Here is an 18,702-nt window from a genome sequence, read left to right as displayed (position 1 = left end):
AATTGCTCTCCAGCACTGTGTAAGATGTTGAATTATATAAGAGAATGGAGCGCTTTATACCAGTTAAAAAAAATAAAACACAGGTGAAGGGATTCTATTTCTTCAAGACTCAAAGGCCTTAATAACGTTTGTCCTAATATATGCATATTGTGCTCTCTGAATTTCACTTGCTAAGAACAGGGTGGGTAGAGGTATGGGTTTCATCAACACAATCCAATACTATTTGGATAGCAGGTTATCGTGATCAAGATTTCTGCACATAAAATTAGGCAAGATAAGATATTTGAAACCAGACAAAGGTGGCAGGTTGGGACTGTTCAGACAAATTGAAGAGTACTCACAACTGGAGCTATTTCTATGGCACTCCCAGGGGTTCAGCATTAGTGTGAATATAGTATTCAGAATCTGGTTATTCACTGCGATAACAGCCCTCTAAACTGTAGTGTAAACCTACATGGGGTTAATTGTGCTTTCTTTGTCATCTTAACTCACAATAATGTGCGCCTTGTACATTTACTATTTGCAGCCTTGAAGAAGTCTTGTAGATGAACCACGTGTTGGCTGCCTTTTGGCGTTGTATTGCTTGTAAGGCAAAGAATAATAAAAAAAAAGGCTTGCTTATCTTTTACTGCTGACATATTGTCTAAGATAACTGTTGGGACTTATGTGCTTTGGTACCATTTCTTTCTTAAACTTACCATGCTGGGACCTTTCTCCAGGATGGATTATTTACCTGTGATAGCAGAGTGAGAATACCAAGAGAGCACCACCATTAGGGCAGTCTATCTTTTTGGGACTTTAAATCCTTCTACTTCAACCACATATCTGATGTTCAAACCCTATAATATAAACCATCATATTCTTTTGTATTTATTAGGAGTGATCGGGACAGAATAACCGAAAGGGCCAATCCAAAAATCAGATGCTGGAGGCCTTGGGGTAATCAATGTGAACTTTACAGAGACCCATGGAGAGCATAGTATTCAGAAGGTCTGGGCTACATTCTCTTTCAATAGGTACTAAAATTATTCTTATGTTGGCTTTTATTTTTAAGTCGCACCAAATTGTGCAGGCAGGATTTAATACAAATTTTACCTAAAGACCCGTCCGACTCAACAAGGAGTCCTACCCTCACACGCAACAGAAACAATATTCACATTCCTGCATAAACCCCTATGTGACCCACTTGCTATGAAATCATGTCGGCCACTGCCAATGATAATTTCAGATCGCAAAATCTTGGGTAAACTCCCAGCCAAGAGAATAGTGAAGGATTACCTTATCTAGTCTAACTGTACTTGAATGGATTTACACCTCGCAGAGTTACATCCTTAAAAACATAGACACTGTTTCATATTTTCCACAGTCTAGGAGAAAGCAACTGATGCCGCAGTGCCTTCAACAGAAATGGAAAGGCCTTTGATTCTGTGGGGAAGAACAATTTGTTTGGAGTATTGCAATTGATGTTTTTTGTTAAGAGGTTAGAAATGGGATTTTGGATAAGCGAGGGTGTGGGCCAAAGCCAGGCAAAAACGACCACTCTAGTCAGCATGAGGGAGTGACAGATCTAAAATAAACCCTGCTCACCCCCTTGGTAGCTTGGCACGAGCAGCAAGGCTTATCTTAGAGGCAGTGTGTAAAACATTTGCACATAACCAGCAGTAATACAGTGTACGCACTACAAAGGGACACCACACCAGTTTAGAAAAATATCCAATATTTGTATATGATTAAAACAAGACCAAAACAATAAAAATCCACAATACTATACTTAAAAGGTCACAGTTCAAAAATACGTTGATTAAAAAGAGTTCCTTGTGTGGATAGCTCCGTCCGGGCAACCACGGCTTCGTGAACACACAAATCCAAAAACGGTTTTTGCTGACCGGGCGGCCGCAGGCCAGCTACGGTGTCGGGAAGACCCGCAAACAGTACCTTTCAGAGATGCAGGGCGATGGGGTCCTTGAAGTCACTCGCGTTGCAGGTCGAGCTCCTTTCTGATGGGATCAGGAGCACTGGCGCCAACAGGCATTGAGTGCTGCTGTGCGAAGGGCAGCTGTGCGGCGTGCGGTGCCCCCAGGTTGCGGTGCGAGCAGTGGCTCGGTGGCACCGTCAGATGGCGCCGGTGAGACCAGGGTCGCAGTGCGAGATGGAGGCGGTGCTCATCATGGTGCTAGCAAGTCACGGTGCAAGCAGCATCTTCGTCGTTGCTGAAGCGCTGTCGTCGGCTGACGAGCGGGAGTCGATGGTGCCGGCGTCGGTGGACCAAGGCTGCGGTGCGGGATGAGGGCGATGCGTCGTGTAACTTGCGAGCGGTGCCCCTGAACCACGGTGCAAGCAGTGGCGTCAATTTCGGCAGGAAGTGGCGGCGTCAGGGAAGACAAGGCGTCCGCGTGATGCAAGGTGGTGCGGAGTGCGGTGCCCACAGGTCGCGGTGCGAGCAGCGGCTCGGTGGCAGCATCAACAGGCGTCGCCGGTGAGACCAGGGTTGCGGTGCAGCGCGGCGGCTGTGCTCTCAGCAGTGCCAAAGCTTCGGCGTGAAGCGAGGCGGTGGGGAGTGCGGTGCCCACAGGTCGCGGTGCAAGCAGCGGCTCGGTGGTGGCGTCAACAGTCGTCGTCGGGTTGCTTTTCTTCTGTTGCAGCACAAAACAGGAACAGGAAATGCAAAACTGAGTATACTTACATTTTCAAGTACACGTAATATTAACACGTTTTCTTTTCCACAAGCAAAATAATTAACACATAATCCCCGAGGTCAGTAGGTCTCCTGACACGGGCTCCAGCATGTGGTAAAACAGTCACTGATTTATGCTCAACATTAACCTAATGTTTAGGGTTCACCACCTGTTCATTCAGCTTCCCTTCTACCAGCAAGGTACTTCTTACCAGACATGATATGCTCCCCACCTCACCATTTTCCAGCACCACAACATTCTTTCTGACCTCAGCTACAAGGATAGGTCCCATTAAATTGTATTCACCTTAGGCAACACACTTTGGTCTTTTCACATACACACTTTCTCCAATCTTCCAATTTCTGTGAATAGTACCATGTCCAACATCTTAGCACTCTTTGTATTCCCTTTGATGATCTGCCACCATGCCCATGCTGGAGCTCATCATCTCCCTCTTCCACTCCAGCCACCTAGGGTTGAGTTTGGAACCAGCTACCTGTCCCTTCAAACAATAGACTGGAGAAAGTTTTTTAACTGTGTTGGGGATGGTACGGTGTGCCCACAACTTCTCTCAAGATTATCCTGAGAGATATTCTACATTTCACAGCTGCCTGAGCACAATCCCCTCACCAGAATATTCATTTTTTCTACTATACCATTGGCCTGGGGTGCATACAACTAAGTGCTGCAATGTTCAATTGTCAGTTCATCAAGAAAGTTCTTAATTTCACCTGATACGAACTGGACTCCACTTAAGTTTGGGCCATCACTTCCTTGTACACACATACACATTTATTAAAAGCAGCAGTCATCACGCCGGTCGTGTTCTAGTTTCTGTGGCACTTACTTATGCGCTCGTACGCACCTATTAAATGCAGCAGTCACTATGAATACCGGTAGCATTCTGGTCCTTGTGCTGAGAGTCACAGCACATTGCAGGCATTTTTCAATTAAATCCAAAAGACTGCACATGACGAGCAAAAGCGGTGGCGGAGTTCTGCTGCAACGTCAAGGGCTCGTGTCGGGGAACTCACTGTAATCACATCTGTCAGAAGCAGCGGTGCAATCCCTAGGTCAGTGCTCGTGCTCCAATGCTTCAAGTGCAGCATTTGACTACTAGAGGTTTTTAAGGTATGCAGTAAAACGCCAGTCACAATAAGTAAATAATTCAATTAACCAGAGTTCAAACCGTAGAGTGCCTGCAGTAGTTCACTCACCCCTTTAGAGGTTCACAATCCTTTCCTCATTCAGTGCAGGCATCCGAATTTGGTATTTGCACACAGGGTTCATTTGTGGATGGTTAAACTTGTCGCCAATGTTAAGAAAACACGCAAGGTAACTTGTTCGGTTCTCTTGAATGCATCCACCATGTAAACCCACAACCACCTCTGGACCAGCTCATTAGCAACTTTCCACTGGTTGTCCAGGTCACCCCACATTCCATAAGATGCCCTTAGGAATCCTTGAGTTACATTACAGTTAGAGACATGAACATTGGTTGCATTTTCAAAGGAACAACATACATAACTGCAATGTTTCATTTGTTGACCATGTTTAGTGCTGCCAACTGTACAGAATAACTGAGAAAAAAAAATACATGTTTGCCATTCTGGTGGGTCCTGACGGAACTTTTTTCTTGATTACACTTGGGATGGAGGAGGAAGTTGTGGCACTCAAGAAAAAGTTTGAAGACCACAGACTTAAATCTTTGAACTCACCAAATCATTTTTATAACTATGGGACAATTTAGTGTGATTATAATTTTTAGAATCTTTTTCAGTCTCACTCCTGTGCTATGTTAAAGCAGCTATCATTCTGATGGGTGAAAGCAAAAACGATGACATTTTAATAAAAGAACACAGTAGAAGTCATCCTTAGACAAATTACTCGAGGTAATATTACAATGAGTGTGAAGGCCAAAGGCTTGCTTAACCAGTACATCATACTCACTCGTGTTTCATAATATTGAGCAGGGGTACATTCTGGTCGGGTACTATAAAACTCATTCGTGCACAAATATCCTTATAATCTTGATTCCGACGCTCAAAATCCTCCACGTGTGCAGCGAGGTGTGAGTTAACAATGCAGAATGTAGTGTTATGAAAAACAAACCTCACAGCAACACCTCCCTTATTGCCCTGAAAGAGAGACAAAAAAATTAATCAACCCAAAACTGAAAACACTGGTGAACTATACTGAAAAACTTGTCCTCGACAGATGTGTTCATGCGAAATGCAACACCAAAAGCCTCAAAATTACCAAATCACCCCCCAAAAATGTAGTAACAAGCCTTAACTCCATTTGGCTCCATTCTATGGGCCAACCTTTCCTTAATCAGAGGGACGCACAATGTGCTTCAAAACTTTCAAATCTAATCACAAATCCCTCTTCTCAGTTTGCCTCCACGTCCAAATTTCCTCCTACCTATACTGTTTTCAGGATCCGATTATCCTACCAAGCTTTGTAATTTTCTGTATTGGCGCTTAATTTTGGCCGTTCTTTTCTAAATTACCAGATGTTTGTTGCATTTAACTGTACATCCAAGTAAGCCGACATGAGGCCCTGTCTGGTGTCTTGGGACAAATGACAGTGTCATGTTGTGGGATGTCCACGATTTTGATGCATTTTTGTTTTTTAAATGTCAGAATTGTTTTTGTCTACCTGCATTATTTCCCTCTGCTCTATCCCATAAGTCATGTGCATGCTGTGATGATGATACCTTTACATTTTTATCTTACCCATTATCTGTCTTGGCTTTCCCTCTTAGTATTATATATATCCTGCCTAGCTAGGTATCCTGAAAAATGATAATGTCCCAAGAAAAGATGTATTTTTCTGGTCACAAGGGATCATTTCTCATTAAGTAGTTTTCAAAAGCAACTGCCTTAATTGACTGTCTCAAATATAGAATTTCTGGGGTCCATTTTTAGGTCTCGCCTAGCGATGCGGCGCATGCGCTCAACGCTCCTGGCGAGATCTAATGTCGTCGCTTTGGCTTGCGAAGCGAGGGTGGAAGCTCCACCCACGCTTCCTATTGGCGTGCCCACCAAATCCATGCTTTCTATTGGGAGGGAAGCATGTTTGTTCCCTCCCGGTCTTCCTTCGGCGTGCCTGCCCGGACAGGGCATGTGCACGCGCCCGGACAGGAGATATGCACGCATATGCTGTGCGAGCACGGCACGCTGCTTTGCATTGCATTCTGCAGAGCGCGTCACGTCCTGAAAGTACACAGGAGGAAGGAAGTGAGGTTGGTCAGAACAGAAGCGGCCGGCGGGAGACTCGAATCTGAGAGTCAAGTCCTCTCTTGTTGCGTTGCTGTCTGCGCATAAACGAACCCCCGTTACCCGGCAGGAGGCCAGCTAGCTGCCTCAGCTGCGCAGCATCGACCGAAAACAGTGACTGACTGACTGACTGACCATGGCCGCCGCGCAGATTCTGAATGAGACAGATTGTGATCGCGGGCGCAGGCAGCGCTGTGGCCGGGCTGGGAGACAGGCAGCAATGGCATGCACAGTGGCCGCGGGTCCCCATGTCTCTCACAGCCGCGGGCGGCGCCGAACCGGGAAGCAGACACAGACAGAGACAGTCTGACAGAACTAGCAAGTAATTTAAATGTAATAAACTTTGGCCACGCTGAGGCCAGGCAGCCTGCTCTCTGCCACTGACTTAAGTGCTGTGTTGTATTTGTAAATTGTCACATGACAGCGTGGAGCGCACGCACTGCAGATCTGATACTTTAATTCAGACGGTTCAGAGATTCTGGCAATCTCAGCTGCTGTTGTTAAGTGATTCTGGCGGGGTTCGGTGCTCTGTACGTCGCTTTGAAAATGAATCTCTGAGCGCCTCACTACGGGCGTCAGTAAGCATGTGTTTGCCTACGTCTGTTGTCAAACTGTGTCTGCCCCTCCCCTTCCCTCGGCAGCGCTCCGTGCCAGTCTGTCTTTATCTCCTCCTCTCAGCCTTACCTTTTACCACCTAGTGTTTGTTTACCTGTGATTCAACATGCCACTACCAAGCCATTCCTTTGACTAGAGCCATCCCATGCCTGCCTCTTCTTCACTGTCTCACCCAGAGGCCCTCCTAGGCCCGGTCTTTGCCCGCCTCTGTCACATGCTGTTTCCCGTCCTCGGCCAATCCCTGATTCCACCGCCCTGCCCATTCTGTCTCTCTGGCAAACCCTGTCCTCCTTCAGTGACTCTCCGTGGTCTTCCACCTATCTAAGGTCGTCGCTCTCTTCCGCCATCCGAGTCGGTCTCTTCACATCCCTCCCCGTGCAATTTCCACCCTCCCTTTGAAACGGTATGTCAGACCCTTCCCCTATACTATGTACATATCTAGGGTGCGAAAGCAGTACCCTTTCCCTAGATTCCTGTCAGCCCATGCTCGCCGCCGCCCTCTCCACTGTCTCCGTCGGAAACTGGACCCCTCCATCTGAACTGATCTGTCTACGCCACCAGACTCGCTCCTGCCCATGGATTCCCTCTGCCAGGTTTGCCCTGGGCTGCCCACCGCCAAACTACCTCCTCTCAAACCCCCCCACCCTCTGTCTCCTGCCCTCCAGCAGTCGCTGTTATTTCAGTTATTTTTGGTTGAGAAGCGGTATATTTTGCATGATATTCACTTCAGACTGATGGCTGCCAGTCGGAGAGTGTGTGTGTTGGGGGAGGAGGACTGTTTCACTGGAGATGGGGGAGTAGAGGTGCAGATCTCAAAACAAATGGCTAGCATTTTGGCAGCAGAGAGGGGCAAACTGCCTATGGCTGCTGCCCCTTCCTGGTCCCTCCCGCTTTATTACTCCACCCTCTCTCTGTCATCAGGGGAGCTCGGCCTTACCTCGTTCAGCAGGAAGGTTGCACTAGAGTCAGAAAAAGACATCGAAGGCGCCGTGAAGCCTCGAGTCGAGGAGTTACAGGCTCTTACACAGCCGAGGGAGCCCGCGCATCCTGTGAGTGCCAAGTCCCCTCCGCTCAGCCCCTCCTTGGTGACAGCTCTGTCTCTCCTCATTCACTGCTCTGCTCTCTGCTGTAACTGACAGCTCACCCCTCCCAGGGAAGCCAGTACACCCCCCTGACTCCTGACTGACTGCCGCCATCCCTGTGCACACCACAGACCACCTCACTGGCAACCTCACCGACAAGCCCCCTCTGCACCTCACACCCTCCCACTCCTCACCCAGGGCTAACCCTGCCCACACACAGCTCCCACTCCCTTCACAGCCACCCCTTCCCTCCTCACTCACAGCTCACCCCACACTTCTGACAGCTCCTCCTCCCCATAACTCACTGCCTATAGGAAAAAGAAATCTAAATCCTTTTTTTGTTTAGGCCACGAGGTCAAAAGGGTTCCAATTTTCACCTATTTAGGGGTCATTTTCGACGAGAAAGGCACATGGGGCCCTCAACATAAACTAAAAGGCAATTCAATGGCAAGATCTGCTGCAGCTATACTTGGCTTTGCCAAACGGTTGGGTACTCGCCCCCTGGAGGCCATTTTGAAAGTTTATAAAGCTAAATCTTTGGCAATAGCCACCTATGGCTCTGCCATATGGGGCTATTCTAATAATGACACCATTCAGAGGGTGGAAAACAAGTTTTTAAGATCCTTGCTGTCTGTTTCCCAGTCCACACCCACTTTTACAACACATTCAGAATTGGGTTTGGGGTTTGTTGTTGACTTAATCAAAGTGGCACCTGTTATATGTTGGTTAAAAACCTGGCTTAACCAAGACATTCTTTTAACCCATCTAATACTCAAGGATTGCCTCGCCCTGGATAGAGCCCACACAATTCCATGGCTAGTATATGTTAAAAAGATGTTGAGTACAGTGGGTCGACCAGAGTTATTTAATTCCCCTGACCGTATCAATAAGAAGGACATCATGGGGATTAAGACCGCACTATTGACACGATTAATGGCCGAGAGGGAGGACATTGAATTAAACAAGCCGGTAGTGAGAAGGAACTATGGGTTAATCACCGTTCCTGGTCTTGAACCCTACCTGGCATTTGTAACCAGCCCACTTCACAGGTCTCTCCTGATCAAATTCCGTTTAAATTTGATACATTTTGTGCTAGGTTTTTATCCCACATGGGCTACCCCTGATAATGCTACCCCATGTGACTGTGATAATTTTTCTTGCCAAGACACACTACACTTTACTATGTTTTGTGAGCATTTTGCACAGATTAGGACAAAAAATACTTGTTACCTCTACTTAAAGGGGCTGGCTATGTTCAGGTTCGGCCAGCGCTTCTGTTCTTGCAACTCCTGCCTAACATTACTATTGCTTTTTATGTAGCAAACTTTTTAGTCGCAGCTGTTCGGATCAGTAAGAAGCGTGCCAGAGAGCGGCCTACTTTTAACATAATTGATGCGGTTGTGACGGACGGTGGCCCGTAGTTATGGAGTATTCCATCCCTGTTAGTCTTTTAGATGGAAATTTTATCTCTACACTTTATTTATTCTTTTTAACTTGGAATTGAACCTATGAAATATGTTCTCTTCACATTTTTAAATTTTGATTATGTTTTCCATTACCAGATTTGTAATTGATGTATTTTTGCCCTGTATTTTATGTATTGTGATTTTATGTTTGTTTTGTCTCTTTTTATGATCTTTTACTGATCGAATAAAAGTAATTGACTGACTGACTGACACTGCCTATACACTCTACCTCTCTCACCCACCCTAATCAATATAACAGTTTTCCTCTGACCTCGGGTTCAAAACCAACATGTAAATAAAAGGCATTGTCATTTACAAAGCCAACAGCTCAAACTCTCACAAATGCGAGACCTATTGCATTGCAAATGCTTGTTTTTTTACTTAGAAACTTTAACAGCTTATCATTTTGAGGTTTTGTTTGCCAATGGCATTATAGCATCAACAAAAGGTGGTTTAGAACAAACTAGATCAAAACAATTGCGCAGTATCTTCAATGTCTGAACCAACACATTTTTCTCACTGTGCCTTCTCTGTGCCTTCAAGGCTGTCTAATGCCTCCTTTCCCGATACAAAAAAGTAAAGTACAATTCCATGACTTTCCATTGACATCAATTCACCCAAATCAGAAACATTGACCGGTAGTCATACAATCATTTTACATGTCCACCTACTGTTTCTGCCAGTCAACGATGGGCTCTAGGCAGACAAGGCCAACACTGCAGTACGTCTGGAGGTGGTGAGCAACGGGTGTGCTACACCTCTTGTCCCAGTTATGCAGCTGTTGTGTAAAATGGGGTTTGCTCTCCTTCACTCAAATTGCTCTAGAGTGCTGGCACCGGACAATCAGACATTAAGTGGCAAGGTCGGATAATGAAAGAAACTCACCGTTGACTGGCTTTACCAGATGGGATACCACTGGGATATCAAAGGAGGGAGACCTATGGGACACCTCAAGCATAAAGACATTTGGCCAGTTGAAAATTGACTTTAATTTGCGCAAATCACAATTCTTCGGCAATCCTCATGTCAGGCATGCACTCAAAGGTTCAAAGGAACGTCTGCAAGGGATTGCCAATTTCAGCCCCACTGGAGTCCTAATTGGTCCTTCAGTATCAAGGAAAAAAGCAAGCTTCAGGTTATACAGAGCTTTGATTGATACCCTGACCAACCCAATACAGACACGCCGGACCGATGAGAGTTTGACCTGGGTCTAGTGGAGGATGATGAATGGTCTGAGACAAGGATGGCCGCCAGGGTACAGGTAAACTCAGCAAGACTCTGCCTCATTCAATTCAAATATTTTCGTAGTATCGATTATATGCCTGCCCGCTTTTATGAAATGGGTTGCAGCCCCAACCCAACTTGAACTAGATATTGAGGGGGGTAAGGAGGGTACATTCTGTCATATGGTCTGGATGTGTCCGGATGTCCACTGTTACTGGTTGTAAATTTACTCCACTCTGGCTCAGGTGACTTGTGTGGGCCTCGCAATGGATCCAAATCTTGCATTGCTGGGGATTATGATGGGTTGGGATGACGAATGGGCGAGTAAGAAATTAGTGCCATGGAGTTTGTTGAATCTATGGCAGGACAGAAGGCGAGGATTATGCGAATCTCTCTTTTTTCAAACACTCCAGCAGCTTTACTTGAACACTAACATCAGAACTAACTTGCCCATGAATACCAGGGAATAGGTTATATAAAGACAAGGTGGTATAGTTAATAGGGTACAGGTGCCAAAAAGGTAATTCCACAAGGCAAGTATGATTAGTATCAGATGTAGTGCGGTGCTGTAGGGATGAGAGAACAACCTGCCTCTCAAAAATTGTGGCCTAAGCAACAAGAGAACATGTTAAGAATTCCCCAGCACACGTGAAATTAAAGCAACAACAGTTTCATGTAATTTAGGATCAAACACTAGATTTCAAGGTTTTCTTTGTCTTTAATTCTTTCTTCAGGCTTTAAATAGTGAACTGTTCCCAAGCCAACACGTGTTTCGTCGCCTCCGTATGGTTGTACATGCGACTTTTTCAAGGCTAGGTAAGGAATATTGTACAATTACTATTTCGCTCCCATCAACTTAAATAATACCAAAAACCACAGTGATAGTCCCATGGAAACTTTCCATATGGATATTAGTGATCAAAAGGCACTATCTGTGTTGGTTCATGCAAGAGTGTATACGTGCTGCCAACCACATACAAAAGAAAAACAATATTATATGGTCCGAGGTAAACACTGTTAGGCACATGAAATGGCAACAACGTGAGAATATGTGCTAGAATCGAGCTCTATATGTACAATATAGCTAATAGATGAGACACACCCAAGTGTCACACTGTGATAATAAGTAAGCGCGCATCATCGCAGAAAACACCCCAAAAGAAACACCTCTAGTGTCACGTAGACCATAAGTCATAAAGAAACTTCATCAAACCAACCTTTAAAATTCACTTTGACGTAATCTGTTGTCAAAACGAAAAGAGACATAAGCGAGAAATGGTGTCACTTTCTGTCTAGATCTTTCACTTTTAGATCAATATACTGCATAACATATCTTAAAATAAACCCAATTTTAAAAGTAAGACCTACATTCAGTGCGGCGATAATTCCAGGCCACACTATCCTGTGGCGCGAGGTACTTAATAATGCTGCTAAGCATACGATTAAGCAATCACTGTATTCACCGCTGTCCTTTGTGCGATCTAAGAGAGTGAAAAATAAACACCCGACTCAGTAATATCCTATATTTGGAGATCTGAGTACATAAAATACTATCCTTAATATGGTGCCGATGTGATTATATATCTAAATGTCCCCATTTACCTAGTTCAGAGCCGCCGATCCGTGTCCTCTTGACCTCACGGCGCGGAAACCGGCATCCGACAGTTACAGTTCTTAACATCTACGTGTATAACACGTGACCACGTCATCTCGACGTGAACATGCAGGAGGAAAACAAAGCCGCCATCTTAAAACGGTCATCTTATTGTTAAGCATACGACAAAAACCAATTTGTAAGTGTTCAGATACACGGGCCACAACATTTTGGTGATATTACTCGATAGATAGACCAGTCTCGGTACGTAAACCACATCCGCCATCTAAGCTGAGCATTCGCTCATAAACTGTAGCCTAAAACCCTATGTTCCAGGCATGCAAATAACCAGACCACAATATCTAAGTACCATAAATTAATAAGTAATATTAATGCATCCCCGTATAGGTTGTATATCCACGACATTGTAGTGCTATCTTCCAGTCTGATCGATTAAGCTATCTGTCACATACATAAATCTTCTATGTAGGTTATTCATTATCCAATCTATTCCACAAGACACCGGATTTGTGCTGCTTCAATAGTATACTAACCCTCATAATTCTAAATGCTCATACTGTATATGCCTCGGCACATTAAGTAATCTAATGATGGGGTAATATTGTGGTCTCTCAATGGTGATATGTATTTTTAACTTCATAAGTCCCGTTACCTAATTATTGATTTGGATCGATCCTCGAGAGTGCATGTCAGTGACTAGTGTTGTATCAATCACATATCCACATTTTTAATACATTATCTAAATGGAAATACATACAAATTACAATGATATAGGTGTATATTGCTGAAATATGAAGACATATTATATAAAATATAACTGTTACTCATCTTCCTAAGAAGTAGTGCATCTCATGATCCACATTCATACCCAGGTCAGTCGTACGCAATTTTAAAACCCATGAAGCCTCATTCCTGCGGAGTCTTAATAGTCTGTTCTATTCCATAGAATAGAAAACCTTTACTTTTTCCTTGTGAAGAGCATTCTGCAATGTGTGTCACGATAGGGTATCTGAGGTCACCCTGTTTAACAGCCCTCATATGTTCACCAATCCTCTCATGCAATGTTCTTATTGTGCTACCCACATATTTTTTGTTACATCTACATTCAATTATGTATGTGACAAATTGTGTGTTGTAATTGATGTTGGTCTTAATCTGGTATATTCTGTTATCAGTACCTTTAAATTCAACTTTCTTGTTGCTAGCCCATTTACATGTTGTGCAATGTCCACACCCATAGAATCCCACCATATGTGATGTGAGCCAGTTAGTGTCAGCTCTGGGTGTCGGATAACTCGGGCTTAGTAAATTTCTGAGACACATTCCTCTTCTATATGTTATTTCTGGTCTGCTGTTAATGGACCCGGTCAGAGTAGTGTCCTCTCTTAGGATGTGCCAGTGTCTGTTGAGACTCCTCACGAGTACACTTGAAAGGCTATTATAGTTTGTGACCATCCTTATTTTGTCCTCTTTTTTCATTTTAATCATCTTCTCTTTTAAAGTCTCATGTCTTTCCATTTTACTGATTCTAGTCTGAGCTCTCTCTAGGATATGTCTATCATATCCTCTCTGTTAAAAATGTCTCATCATTGTATCTGTACATTCTTCAAATTCAGTCTCCTCACTACAGTTACGTCTTGCTCTCACAAGCTCTCCATAGGGGATTGCATTAATCTGATGTGTAGGGTGAGCGCTGGATGCGTGTAGAATGGAGTTACATGCTGTGATCTTACTGTATAGACTGCTGTGAATTTGATTATTTCTTATATACAGTTCTGTGTCTAAAAAGGCAATTTTCTCTTTGCTGTGTTCGTAAGTAAATCTGATGTTAAAATGATTACTGTTAAGATGCTCTACAAACTCAACCAATTTATCAGTGTCATGAATACCAGGGAAAAGGAAGTAACGAAATCAGCCAATCATCAGTCCCAAATGGCAGCAATGGTCCTTTGTCTCTCTTGCCTCCTCTGTCTTCGCTGCTCCAGCAGCCATCAGTTAGATCACCGTAGCTCCTTTCAACAGGCTCTATAATTCTTCCTTTATTGTGGTGTAGAACTGTTTTACTTGATGGTTCTTATTGCGCTTTGTTCCCTACAGAGCCGCAGGAACGTACTGCACTCCATACCTGGTAATTTCATCTCTTTCTGGCAGCGGGCCACAGAGCAAAAAGCAGTCCTCCAGCTGCAAGGGGGCACACCCAGCACACGCAGGATCAGTTAGCGCCCTGTTTTTTCTCCATCCGCTGCTGACGCGTGCTCAGCTCTAAAGGATTTTCTGATACGAGAGAAGGGAGGTACCCTCGGTATTGTTAAAAATTTAATCCGGCTAGCACCTGGAGTCTGATGCCCTGACTGGGTCTGTATCACTGTTGCTTTTGTCCTTCGCCTGCCAGGGTCCGTAAAATTACCGTCCGCACCTCTACAGCACTTCCTGAAACACACAACCAGAATGCAAGCCCTCACACAACCATCTGGGCGCTCGGTCCCTGTGCATAGCTCCCGATTAAGCCCCTTGGATGTCTCTAAAATTGCCTGGATTGTCGAGCCACAGAATCTGCCCTAATATGCAAGACTCCACAGAGTCGTACCCAGAGTGGAAAATCTTCTCCTACCTACCTTTTGGGGATGAGTTCTATGAGGGGATGGATGCTTCTGTATATAATGTGGTGTCCTATGTTATCACCACCATAGAACAAAAGCTCCTACACCTGGAGCAAGAGTGCTAGAAACAGATTCCCTAGGAAAGGACTCCCCGGCCACTACAATGCATTGGGTAACCGGCAAGGCCAAAGGGAAGAGAAAACATGAAGGGGGGAGTTGATTTGCGAGCCTTTGACAGAATGAAGAGGGCCTTCCGGGGAGCCACCTTGGCTCTTAGGATGAGAACCCTCCTACACGATTCCCAGACACCTTGGGCATAGCTTCAGTGACGTCACGGCCACAAACACCAGACTACGGGGTTGGGGGGGGCAGGATGATTTACCTGGAAATTCTAATGCAGAGTGGGATTATGAATGGTCATGGGGCCCATACGCATTGTCCTTACCCAACCTAATAAAAGAGTCCATGGACAAACCAGAGGAAAGCCAACCAAAGCCTTCGGACATGCTGGTTCATGGGGTCATACTCCACCTGCAGTCCTCTGAATGGGCCCCGGCTGATACGGTGGCAGCCTATGTGGTGGGTAGGCTCTGCAAGCCCCTTGACAAGGAGAGCTGCAGCCACCCACGAATGGAGTGTCTCCGCCCATCACTGGAAAGGGAAAGTCACCCACACAACCGAAATAGATGACAAAATGGCCAACGTCTTAACAGAGTATATCTGGGACCCCAAGAGGGGCATCAACCGCTCGTGCAAGGTTAAACTCCTGAATATCACAACTCCGATCACGAAGATTCTGGACATGGTGCAAGAGGCTAAAGAGTCTGGCTCTCCTATAACACCAGAAATCCTGTTCTGCTGGGCCCAAAGGGCGTGGTCTTCCTAGGGAATACCAACCGATCCCCTCTGCAGAACGACGTTGGTTCTCATTGATGAAGATTAACCCAAAAATGGGAAGTCTGGTATCATCCAAAGTGGGTGCAGTGGAACCAGGGGGTCTCTTTGTAGATCCCTTTATAAAAGAACTAGGAAAACATGTCGCCACATTCACCTCTCCTGAAATGGCGCAGGCTTCAACCAAAATAATTTGTACCCAAAAGGTTTTTGTTAGTGCCTGTCGTGGCAGGCAGCTCTAAATTGGCCACTACACCCAGAATACTACCCGTTTGGATCAAGGATCAAAAACCGTGCAAAGGGAAGACTCTGAAAAATTCAGTGGCTTCTTCAACACAAAGGGTATACCCACGACAGAGAGGTTCCAGAGGTCTGTACTATGGAGGTGGCGCCTAGTCTGCAAGCAACAGTAAGTGTGCTCCATTCTTCCCTGTCAAGTGTGAAAGGCCGACTGACTGCTTCTGCACTCAATTGGGTCGAACTGATCTCAGATGCATAGGTGCTGCAAACCGTCCAGGGATTCCAGATAGAGGACCTTGATACAAAAGGTGGAGGCCTGTCCCCTGGTGTTCTTGGACAAGGACTATTCCCTCATTAACAGAGGTTTTATCCCTTCTAGAAAAAGGAGCTATAATGCTAACCACCCTGCAGCCCTGGGTTTCCAGAGTAATATATTCTTGGTGGAAACAGGAGTTATTGGCCAGTGATCAATGAGTTGGTGGTTTTCCACCATTTCAGATGGAGGGTATTCACCTCCCCAGGGACCTGTTAAGACCAGGCATGCATGGATCGCAAAGACGTGCATCTAATGATCCACATTTACCCGGTCTAATGCAGGTTTCTGTGATTCCTCTGGGGGGATCAAATCTACAAATTCACCTCTCTCCCTTCGGCCTCTCATCGGCTCCATGGTGCTTCACCAAGGTATACTCAAACCAGTGATGGAATACCTTCAGCCTTTGGGAGACTAACTGGATGACATTCTATTGATGGATCAATGCAAGTCGGCCCTGAGAAACCACCTCCAGAAGGCTGTTTCACTCCTGGAATAATTGGACTTCATCGTAAATGTGAAGAAATCGCTTCTCTGCTCAACTCATCATACTACTGATCTGGGCTTCATCACAAACCGTGTTGAAACCCTCAGTCTTCCCTTCCGGAAGATGGCAGAAATTAATCAGGAGCTTTGCAAAATGATGGCCAGGCTGTCCACCTCCTTGAGGCAAATTGCTCGCCTGGTAGATCTTCTGTCTTCATCAATGCAGGCCATATTACCAGGTCCCCTCCATCACATAGTATTACAGACACACAAGGTGTATCACTTGTGCAAGGGACTCATATAGTTGTAAAAAGTGCCCCTATCGCCAGTAGATAACCTGGTGGCTCTCCCATATGGAAGACTGGATTGGGAGGGCAGTATTCTGATACCAACCAGTTCCGATTATGGAGTTGGAAGCCAGTGATTTAGGCTGGAGTACTTGATGTGGAGAGGTCTCCACAGGATGAGAACGGTCTGTTCAAGAACAACTTTTGCACATCAACTGCCTCGAACTCCTGGCAGACTCCTTCGCGGTGCAGTGCTGGGCAAGGTACAATGCCTGGATATTCTCAAGAAGGACAACATGGCGGCAGGGCACTAAATAAACCACTTGGGCTGGACAAGGTTAGGGATCCTGGCAAATAACTTCTGAGACTTTCACCTTGACAACCAGATATTGGTGACGGCAGAGTACCTTCCGGGAACCTCTAATGATGTGCTGGATTGGCACTCAGGCCATAAGTGCGACATGAGCAGCAGGAAACTGAAGGCAGATGTCTTTGACCAAGCAGAGACTCAGTGGGGCCCCTGCACAATCGGCCCTTTTGCCTCAAGGCTAGACCATCAACTCCCCAGGTACTTCAGTTGAAGGGTGGATCCGGGGGCAACCATGATTGGAGCATTTTAGAAATTGTGTTTCTGGCTGACAGAGGTATGTATCCTGTCCAAGCAGGACCCACAATCCTAGTCAGGGTAAGTCAGACACAGCCTAAATTAAACTGTGCTTACCCTTTGGTAGCTTGGCCAAAGTAGCCAAGCATTACTTAAGAGGCAATGTGTAAAGTATTTGGCAACACATCAAACAGTAAAAGTGAAAACAACACAAAAAGACTCTGCACCAGTTTAGAACAAAAGAGAATAGTTTAATGAATAAAACAAGACAAAAACAAACATCCAATGAGCAGAAGCCGGGATATGAATTTTTAAAGATTAAATGCAAAAATAGCGCTTAAAAAGCAGTAAGCATTAATAGATTTAATTGGTCTTGCTTGAGTGGGCCAGATACAGGACCCACGCAGGGTCTGCTAAGCAAAAGTAACTTGATCCTGGTCACAAAAAACGTAATGAGTTGGGTGATCCCCAAGCAGTTGGGGTGATGCACCGGATTTCTCCACTCAGCGGCGGTAAGGTGTCGGTACTGTGAGCAAAAAGGAGTGACAGTTCAGAGTACGAGGCACCGGGTTTCCACATTGCAGAGGCAATGCATCTATCTTCTCCAAGCAGTGGCGGGGATGCATCAGTTCCGAAGTGGCGGTTCTGGAGGCAATGAGGTGGTTCCAATTGCGATGCATCGATCGGGTTGCCGCAACGGTGGGGATGCGTCGGTTTCGACCGGCACAATGATGTTGATGCGTGGGTACTGGCAGTTGCAGCACTTTATACTCACTTCCAAGGGCTCTGGACAGGGTTGGCACGACTTACGGCAAAGCAAAGTCCAGGTGCTGTTTTAAAGATGGAATTGAAATCTTTGATATCTCTTAAGAAACAGGAGGTAAGCCAACAAGCCCATGCAGATTTCTTAGGTTCTGGGATGTAGGTTCAGTCCTTCTCCTTCCACGGCAAGAAGCAGCAGGCCAACACAACAAAGGAGTTCAGCAAAGTGGCAGTCTCTCCAGCAGGACAGCCGTCCTTCTTCCTGTAAGAATGTTCTCAGTTCCAGAAATGTTCTGATTTGTTGGTGTCCGAAGTCAAGCAATTAAACCTTTTTGGGCCTTTGAAGTGGGGGAGACTTCAAAGAGATGCTCTGAAGTGAACAGAGTCCCATTCTTTCTTGCCTTGGCTCCAGACACACTACAGGGAGTATGCAACCTTCTGTGTAGGTGTGATGCTACTCCCTTCCACCCTGCTCGAGATGACCCATCAGCATGCAGATGGCCACTCAGTCACACCTATCCTTCAATTGCGTGTGGCTGTCTACAGGGAATGCAGGCA

At 45.5% G+C, this 18,702-nt stretch overlaps 1 protein-coding gene across 3 annotated transcripts in view; it reads right to left on the bottom strand.

Moving 5' to 3' along the window:
- The window catches only part of OCRL (OCRL inositol polyphosphate-5-phosphatase), a 566,508-nt gene that overhangs the window by 299,738 nt on the left and 248,068 nt on the right, over window positions 1-18,702 (bottom strand). For all 3 annotated transcript variants that reach the window (XM_085607761.1, XM_085607762.1, XM_085607763.1), the window contains one exon: window positions 4,626-4,813. In XM_085607761.1, coding sequence (XP_085463887.1) covers window positions 4,626-4,813 — 188 coding nt within the window. The remainder of the gene's footprint in view (window positions 1-4,625; window positions 4,814-18,702) is intronic.

This window comes from Triturus cristatus, chromosome 5_2 (assembly GCF_964204655.1).
Source record: "Triturus cristatus chromosome 5_2, aTriCri1.1, whole genome shotgun sequence".
Classification (NCBI taxonomy): Eukaryota; Metazoa; Chordata; class Amphibia; order Caudata; family Salamandridae; genus Triturus; species Triturus cristatus.
This window is presented reverse-complemented; position numbering and strand designations above follow the sequence as displayed.